The 9,881-nt window shown below is 36.3% G+C and overlaps 1 protein-coding gene across 1 annotated transcript; it reads left to right on the forward strand.

The window, feature by feature from the left end:
• Positions 1 to 5,686: 5,686 nt before the first annotated feature.
• On the forward strand, positions 5,687 to 8,352 carry LOC149201003 (uncharacterized). The gene is made up of 2 exons (XM_089401159.1): positions 5,687 to 6,133; positions 8,191 to 8,352. The coding sequence occupies exons 1-2, from the start codon at positions 5,687 to 5,689 to the stop codon at positions 8,350 to 8,352; spliced, it is 609 nt and encodes a 202-aa protein (XP_089257285.1).
• The last annotated feature ends 1,529 nt before the right edge of the window (positions 8,353 to 9,881 follow it).

Raw genomic sequence — 9,881 nt, forward strand, 5'->3', positions numbered from 1 at the left:
AGATGATCATTTTTTTGGTGATACTACATGTCAACATGTCTTTTAATGTGGGTTCTATACATTATATCAAAATGCACTCCCAAAAAGAAACAACTCTCTACATATGCAACAAAGTCCCTTGAAAGCTTTGGCCTATGCAAGGTCCTGGTCTCACCTGAAGTGTCATGTTGGCCATGACAAGGCCAACCTTCCCCATCTTCATGTTCATACATATTGAAAGTTAGTATTTCTCTGTCAGGAATTTCATTCATAACCTTCACAATAAAATGGCATTGGCAACCCCTCTTCTACACAAATGAGGTTCTTTGTTTAGCTACAGGATCTCCTCTTTTGTCCTCTGAGCCAAATGAATAATGATAACTACTCCAAAAATTTGAAATTTTAGTATATACAAAGAAAGATAAACATGGTTTCAAAGGATCTAAATAATGCATTTTTGAAATACTCACATTTCATATTACAATGCAGTGGTAGATTTTTGTTTTGGTTCTTCGTTTGTTTTCTGTATGAAATTACATGGAGCAATGGGATTCACTTTCTCTCCTTTTATAAAGTCAGAAACTCATTTTAATGGGATTAAGACAACTTGATCAATACTATTGTTGTTTTGATTTATTTCCGTCCAAACTAAGTCTTTACTAGAGAAGGCCATTTTATATTTGAGGTCTTGCACCTCAAGATCCATGATATGCTGACATTTGCTTCGCTTGCCCATTTTGAATTGATCTGGTCAAACAATATGCAAGACATCAAATAAATATCCTATATAGAAACATGTTAGCAACAAAGCTATCCATTCTAAAGAAAAACAACATAAAAAAATAGATGATTGAAAATGATACACTGATATAATTCATTCCTTAGCTAGCTTATTTTCAGTTCTGAAAGAATTGAAGTGGCATTCAGACACCAAATGTGTTCTTGCAGCTAATATTATTGGTACTGGAATGGGACAAAATGGAGGAAGATTTTTTAAGGGGGTGTAGGATGTAAGGTAGCTTTTGGATCCCATTTAAAATATTAATCATTTTAACTCTGTTGTAAATGAAGAAGATTTTTTCAAGTTCTCTTGATGATCGATAGGTGAGGGAGGATTGTAATGCATCTATAATTTCATTAATGAACATAATGTTGGGAGCCCAAGCAACCACTCTATTTTGATTCCCTCAATTATTTAATCCATATGAATGGGGAAATTTAGCAGTCTGCAATAAAATTTGTGTCATTTCATTTCATTTCTAGTAGGATATAATTGAGAATTTGGTTCATTTGAGAGTATATAATGGTTGATTGTTTTCCAGATGAATATATTTGATTGGTCAACCTTTTCTTCCTCTGATATGAAGAGTGTATAGTCAAATATATCATGTTTGACTCGTAATATAGTTTCTAAGAATTTAAAATCTCCCCCTTTATCAAAGTATGCACTCTCAACTTTGATTGTCTTGTTGTTTGATTGTGTGAGTATGCACTCCCAACATTAGTTGTCATGTTGTTTCATTGAGTGAGTATGCACTCCCAACTTTAATTTTTCTGCTATTTGATTGAGTGATTATTTCAGGCATAGATGGACTAGTAGGCATGAAGCTCATCTTTGGGACAAGAGCACTTGGAAATGCATTAGATTGAGCCCTTGTAGATAAGGATTTAGACAAATCTACTTCAACAAGGATGGAGTCAGTGTTCAACAAGAATGATATAATGGAACCAATATATAAATACTAGTGTCATTTTTCATTCCTTCATAGTTCTGATGACCAAAATCTTGAAATCCCAGATATTGTAGCACTTGAGTATGGAATGTAGCTGCATTTTACAGTGAAATATTTTTTTCTTGTAACATTGCTTTCTTGACTTGATACATTTTAAGTGAAAATTGCACCTCAACTCTCTTCTGCTTTTATAGTTTGTATTGAATTGTCTATTGAGTTTCATAGGGGAAATCCTCTTAGTGCACTGGAATATACATTCCATCACCTCATCAGTGAAAATGAAGGTGTGACTAAAAATAACGCTGGTTTGAAATAGTAACTAGTAGCTGGTTTTAAACTGTGGTCTTTTGGAATAAATTATTTCTTAAAAAGGCATGTGTTTTTCCTCCTTGCCTAAAAAGTGGACCAAATTCAGTTCTTGGCCCTTTCCATGACCTCATATACATTTTCCATTGGGGTTTTACCCTATTAACCTACCAAGGCGCCTCAATTAGTGGCTTTGATATGTGAAATCACCTCAATGCAATTGCTCAGTGTAGGGGATACCTTAATGCCTCTATTTGTGCAGCATGCATTTCAAACACTTCAAAGATCTATCAAGATTGTAATAGAATTTTTGGAAACCTTAATAATTTTGAGAGAGGATGCTTTTTGAGCTATGGCACTCACAACAATTCACAACAAAATTTATCCAACGTATCATTCACCCCTATTGTGATAGAGTGTGATAACACTAGAATAAACAACACAAATGAAAGTGCAAAGAGTTTGGATTCACAAATTGACCACCTTCTCACAACGCTTTCAGATAAGGTTGAGTCCATTGAAGTGGGTTATGCTACAACATGTGAGAATGGTAAATACGGTCTGGCTCAATGCTGGAGGGACCTTAATATGAGTTAGTGTAATCAGTGCTCAACATTATCTACAACAATTCGACTTCTATTTCAACATAACGAATTCCATTTCCACAAACTTTGAGTTTTAGTTTTAGTATTTTTATTTTTTGAGCATGGAAATCACTTGAAACTCAAACCTTGTTAAGGAATAAATGTGAAATAAATCCATGAACCTTGAGCTTCTACCCACGAGAAACTATGCTATAAATCTTGGCGAGGCCAAAGAGTAAGAGTTTGATCGACTGTTAAAAATGCGTAATAGATTATAGTCTTTATTCTCATAGCACACATAGAAGAACACCAGATTTATTCCTACTTATTGCACATTGCAGCGAGATTTTGTTTACAAATATTGTTCTAGAATTCATTTACAAGAGGTTTATCCTCTAAACACTTGTCATCTTAAAAATGTTTATCAACAACCAAGGATAGGGGAGAACTTGTATCAACAGTGATGGCTAAATTTGTGGGACTGAATGGAAGCTCGAACATTTTGAATGGGCATTTTCCTTCAGGAAGCAACAATAATGGTCAAAACTACGCGTGTGGGATTGGTTGTTTGTTGTTTGAGCTTCAGGCTGGAGGTTATTCAAGCATGGAGCATTAAGGCATTAATGATTTTGAGGCTCGATCCCATCGACCACCCACCCCATTAACTCGACTAGTCGACGGATCACATCAGATAGCCATAGAATTCGAACATTCCTACATATGGAGGGACGAACCTCGAAGTTGGAGTAAATAAGTGTCAGTTGCTAGAGCAAAAAAAAAAATTTGTCGGTTAGACATTTCTAGGCAATTCCTCCACCTAGGTAGACTACTCCTACCAAAACTGCTAAATCAATCGTATATACACGTACAAGTTACAACGTATTCCTTGATGTTGGCTAGGCAGGCAAACAAAGGTAGTGAACTTCAATTCCGATTCGATAAAACCTAGAGAACCAACCCCAAATCGCAATGAATTAAATCTTGGATGACACAATACATCGAATGCTTCATGGATTAATGACGCAAATCCTAATAACATCTTGCAACAATCTTATCGATTAATGAATCAATGGATGATGGTTGTCGTTGAAATATGATGAATAATATTTCCTAGGCTATACGATATTTAATGCACCGTGAGATCCCAACGAGACAACCTTTATCGTACTACCAAATGTTGGATACCCTCTCACCCTTTAATACACCCCTCGGTACATAGCTCGAGACATACATCCTCGATACATACCTCGAGACATACATGACATCCTAATAATGCGACACTAAAAGGAAATTTTATTAAATATATTAAATATTAACAGGAATTGAAAAAGTTTATCAATATTTAAATTTTAAAACCAATCAATTAATTTATTTTCAAGTTTTTAAAGTTTGGATAAATCAGAGTGGTTTAACACATGTTTAGAATATTTTATATAAATAAATTGATTTATAAAATTAAATTAAATTTTAATTTTATAAATCAATCTATTTATCTAACTATTTTAATTCTAATTCTAATTTATTTATCTAACTATTTTAATTTTAATTTAAATAAATTTTAATTTTATAAAATAGTTAGATAAAATAGACTTATTTATAAAATAGTTAAATAAATAAATTGATCTATAAAATTAAAATTAACATTAAAAATTTAATTAAAATAGTTAGAATTAGAATTAGAATTAAAATAAAATAGCTAAAATTAAAATTAAAATAGTAAAATTAAATTTAAAATTAAAACAATTAGAACTAAATTTAAAATAGTTAGAAAATTAAAATTAAAATAGTTAGAATAAAATATAATACTTAAAATTAAAATTAAATAAAATAATATATCAAATATTTTTTCGGAAGAAGTCACATTGAAGATTTTGGTCAACGCGTTTCGAACCAACAAGTGTGGTTCATCTTCAGGACACGATGAAGAAACAGATCCAGGAAGAAGGTTAAATAGGGAGATAGATCAACCTAACAACTAGAAGAAAACGACTATATTTGAGCAGAGGAGGAAAATGAAAAGTTTAATAATATTTAATTAAATCTAATTAATTTATTAATTGTTAAATTAATCAATATATAAATATATATATTTTTTATTTTTGAATGTAAACTTATTAACACATTGATTATATTTGACTAGGGTTTTAATAATATTTATTAATTTATAAAAGAGTTATACTTGAAACTATGTATTTATTATTAATATATTATCTTATTATCTCAACGGCTATAATGTTTAATTAATTTATAAAACAACTGTTATTATTATTTTTTATTTATTACTTATATATATAAATAATTTATAAATTGATCGTTTTTTTTTTTTTTACTAAATAATATTATTATTCATATTACCAATAATGGATATAAATTTTAATAACTAAATACTCATATTAATATTAATAATGCTAATAATACTAATATTCATTTCACTAATGCTAATATTAACAAGTATTATTATTAGTATTATGTGTTATTAATATTAATATTAGTATTTAGTATTAATAGTATTATTAATATGACTAAATCTTTGGCTTATGATTATTAAACTAATGTTCAATATTAATAATAATAATATTATTATTATTAATATTAATGCTATTAATAATAATATCTAATAATAATCTTAATTATAATTTTCTGGGTTCTTGAGCTCGAGGCAGAGGAAAATGGCAGACTAGGGTTTTTGACAAACCCTTACACAGCGCAGAGACAGAGCAAGCAGTCTCTCAGGACTAAGCAGTACTGCTGCCAGTGTAGGTTTGGCGGATCTGGTAGCAACAACCAATGAACATCCCGATGGGGGAGGCAATAGAGCCTCCCCCCACAGGCCGCAACAATGGAGACCGGCCACTTGAAGGCGGAAATGAGAAGACTTCAACTAAAAGCATAGAGCAGCCAACAGTACAGCCTGTGCAGCAGCAGGAGAAGAACGAACAAGCGGATCTGAATAAGGAAACAGGAAATAACCCTGCAGCATCTGAGCAACTAAAGAAGGCATCATCGTCCACCTGCAAACCCATTGCAACAGTATGACCCAAGATTGAGTTACCTAGTCACAGAATCAATGCACAAATACAATATATGAAAGACCATGCACTGATAGGTAAATTTATAGGCTATTGGCCCACCGAAAAAGCTCTGCAAGGATGGATAACCTCAAAGTGGAAGCCCAAGGGACATGTTACCCTACAGCTAGGCCCCAAAGGCTTTTTTACAACCATCTTTAACTACATTGAAGACAGAAATCGTGTCCTAGATGGAGGACCCTATTTCTTTAACGCAGCAGGTCTATATTTACGAGACTGGATAGAAAGATTCAATCCAGACAAGGAAGACTTCAGCTGGGCGCCAGTTTGGATTCGCATGTACTCCTTACCTCTGGAATACTGGGATGAAGAATCACTTAAAGCTATTGGTAATGGGTTAGGAGAATTCATAAAGACTGCAGAGGAAACAAAGCTTCGCCGGTACACCTCATATGCTCGTATCTGCATTTACATGAAACTTGGCAAGGCGCTCACGGACTCGGTAAGTCTCCTTCACGATGACTTTGAATGGATTCAACCCATAGACTATGAACATGTACCTTTCAGATGCAGGAAATGCCACGCCCATGGACATCTATTCTGTGACTGTCCTTTAAATTCCCCTCCTAAATCTACAGACAATGGGGGAAAATCTGATGTGGAAGGGTTTACCAAAGTTGCTAGTAGAAAGAAGCATAATAAAAAACCTCCTACAACACCAAAAAATGTAATACCATCCTCCGATGCGCCATCCTCAAGCAATAGTTTTGACATTTTGTCAAACCTAGATATGCCTGAATCAGATCCTTCCACGATAGCTAAGACAACCTCTGCACCATCCACCAAACTTTTTGTTGTACCTATCCATAATGAAGCCAGTCAACCATCATTAGCAAACAACTCTGATCCGCAACCAACAACCTCGCAACCCATTCCCATCCAAGATCACCACAAAGCCCTCTGGTCCGCAAAAGGAATGGACATTGATAATCTGTTGACAGACCCTCTCAAGTCAACACACCACATGGAGGAGAGCAGTCAACAAAGTTTAATGGAAGAAGAACCTGAAAGCTTTGATCTAGGGGACCTAGACATTTTCAGTCTAGAACAAGCATGCAAGAGGAAAGAGTTCGACACAATACTGGATAGGCAACTTGAAAATCTGGAAGTAGTACTCTCAAGAGTGCATCAACACAACACACTGGGCATACAACAAGGAGGTAGATGGGATGGGAAACACATTACCAAAGATGGGAAGAAAAGAGGCAGAAAGACAGATCTACAACGTACCATCCTCATTGGGGAAATGCTAGTGGAGTCCGGAAGGTGCTCCAAGTTGACTAAATACTACCGTTCCTTACCTACTGGTCAACCATGAAGCTCATCTCATGGAATGTTTGAGGACTTAACGGTCCTGGGAAATACAGGATGATAAAGAACATGATTCAGCAAGAACAACCACATATTGTATTTATGTAGGAAACAAAATGTAATACTATCACTTTAGCTTCCATCTTATCCAAAGCCTGGGTGGGATGCCAGATTGTTACGATAGACACAACAGGAGCTTTGGGGGGGGGGGGGGGGGGGGGGCTGGAAATAGCTTGGAATACGCAACACGTCTCCCTTACAGATTTCCATGCTTCTCACCATTTTATCCAAGCAACTTTCCACCTCATTGGAACCAACATACATGGCCACTTGACAAATGTATACTTCCCCCAAGATACAATGCAAAAGAATATGCTGCTAAAAATGTTGGAAATTCTTAACTCTACAAGATCACATCCACTCTGGATCACAGGCGGTGACTTCAACATGATCACTCGGCTGGAGGAAAAACTAGGAGGCAGAAGGAAGCTGGACAGTGAAAGCAGTAGCTTCAAAGAATACATTCAAAACAACTGGCTAATTGACTTACCATTTGATAATGGTACTTTCACATGGAACAATAAAAGGACAGGCTCTCAACAAATCTCATCCAGGTTGGATAGATATCTTATCTCAGATAACTCTGTACATTTAGGCGGTGATATCAGCGCCTCAATACTCCCCATTGCCGGCTCAGATCACTGGCCTATTTCCCTGCAATGGAAGGATCCTGGAAATTCAAATAGGAAACCATTTAAATTTGAAACTTTTTGGCTCACTCACCCTGAGTTCAAAAATATGGTCAAATCAGCGTGGGAGAGCTTTATTCCCAATGGCGGCTCAACTATGTATAAATTCTAGCAGAGATTGAAGCATATCAAAAGGCAAATCAAGACCTGGAATTACACCACATTCGGCAATATCTTTCAAGATCAAAAAGTGCTCGAGCAAAGTATGAGAGAGCTATAATAGAAGATCATTACAGGAGGCAGAACCGAGAATTTAGCAAGTCAAGAACAAGCTCTTCTCACACAATTGGAAGAAAGAAGGAAACAAGAGGAAATGCTCTAGAAACAAAAGTCAAGAATCAGATGGCTAAAAGAAGGGGAAAGAAATACCAAATTCTTTCATCGCACAACTATCCAAAGAAGAATGAATAATACCATCTCGCATATTCAAAATCCACAGGGAGACAGAATGGAGAAACAGGAAGATATTGAGAAAGAGCTCACTAATCACTTCAAAACAGTACATCAAGAGCCACCTATAGATAGACAGCCTGCAATAAACGAAATACTCCAGCATATTCCCAGAATTATAACAGAGGAGCACAATCAGCTCTTGCTGTGACCGGTTACTCTGACGGAAGTAGAAGCGGCTTCAAATCAATTGAAAGCTGGGAAAGCTCCAGGACCTGATGGTTTCACCTCTAACTTCTACCATCACTTTTGGGATTTAATCAAAGTAGAAGTTTGGAATGTGGTAGAAGAATCACGCGCTATGCATTGGCTACTTCCATCTCTCAATGCGACATTCATAGCTCTCATCCCCAAAGAAGCTCAGCCAAGTACTCCAGAGAAGTTCAGGCCCATTGCTCTATGCAATGTCATATACAAAATCATTTCAAAAGTCATTGCCAATCGCCTCAAACCGCTCCTTCCTCTTCTCATTTCACTGGAACAATCTGGCTATGTTGAAGGACATCAAATCTTGGACGACATCATTTTGACTCATGAAATCATCCATTCCTTAAAGAGAAACAAACAGGCTGGTATGCTTCTGAAAATCGATCTTTCTAAAGCCTTTGACAAACTTAGTTGGTCCTATATTAAACATATGCTGACTGCCTTCGGATTTAGTCCGACCTGGGTTAGATGGCTTATGAATCTCATAACCTCCCCCTTCTGCTCCATCCTAGTTAATGGAATCCCCTCCAAACCCTACTCCCCATCCAGAGGAATCCGTCAAGGTGACCCATTATCCCCATTCCTCTTTATTATTATGGCAGAAGGTCTAGGTCGCCTTATAAAGCAGGTTGTTCAATCTCACGACCTTAGAGGCATCTCTGCCCATGGAACCTCTGCGATAACACATCAACAATTTGTTGATGACAATATGCTATTTGGACACCCTTCTGTCAGTGAAGCCCGCACCTACAAAGCTCTGCTAGAAACCTTTTCAAGAGCCTCAGGAACCACTATCAATACTGCCAAATCTCAAATTTTCTTTTTCCACACTCCTGTAGCCACTCAAAGAATAATCGCCAAAATCATAGGATTCTCACAGGCTAAACTTCCATCTAATTATTTGGGTGCTCCACTGATAGACTCAGCCTTAAAGCATACATCCTGGCAACAACTCATTGAGAAAATTGAAAGCCGCCTATCGTCCTGGACCTACAGAACTCTCAACATGGCAAGCAGGCTCGTTCTGATAAAGGCAGTTTTACAATCCATGCCTCTCTATCTCTTCTCTGTTCTTGCAGCTCCGAAATGGGTGCTCAAAAAAATCAAAACTTTGCAACGCAACTTTTTATGGGGCTCCATAGGGCAAAATCGAAAATGGGCATTAGTAAAATGGGACATGGTCTGCACACCAAAAAAGCAGGGAGGTCTAGGATTGCGAGACCCACAACATAGCAACACATTAATGGGAGCACGAATATGGTGGCAGTGGGTTTCAAGCCCACAGAAGCCATGGGCACAAATTTGGACTACAAAATATGTGAACAATTGTCCGCAGGAAGAGTTGATAAGAATCACCACCACGAACACAGGATCTCTAATCTGGAATGCAGCAAAACAGCATAGAGAGCTCATACAAAAGCATAGCTTTTGGGAGATACGCGAGGGGAGAACTGTGTGTTTCTGGATGGATTC

Source organism: Pinus tabuliformis, chromosome 2_1 (genome assembly GCF_031772625.1).
Source record: "Pinus tabuliformis cultivar Carrire ecotype Pingquan chromosome 2_1, CPIR1, whole genome shotgun sequence".
In the NCBI taxonomy this organism is placed as follows: Eukaryota; Viridiplantae; Streptophyta; class Pinopsida; order Pinales; family Pinaceae; genus Pinus; species Pinus tabuliformis.

Excerpts from the sequence above, each read along its gene's own strand:
- LOC149201003 (XM_089401159.1), top strand. The coding sequence starts at position 5,687 with ATGAAAGACCATGCACTGATAGGTAAATTTATAGGCTATTGGCCCACC. Across the intron at positions 6,134-8,190 it reads GCAAGGCGCTCACGGACTCG|GGAGACAGAATGGAGAAACA; the intron begins GTAAGTCTCCTT and ends CAAAATCCACAG.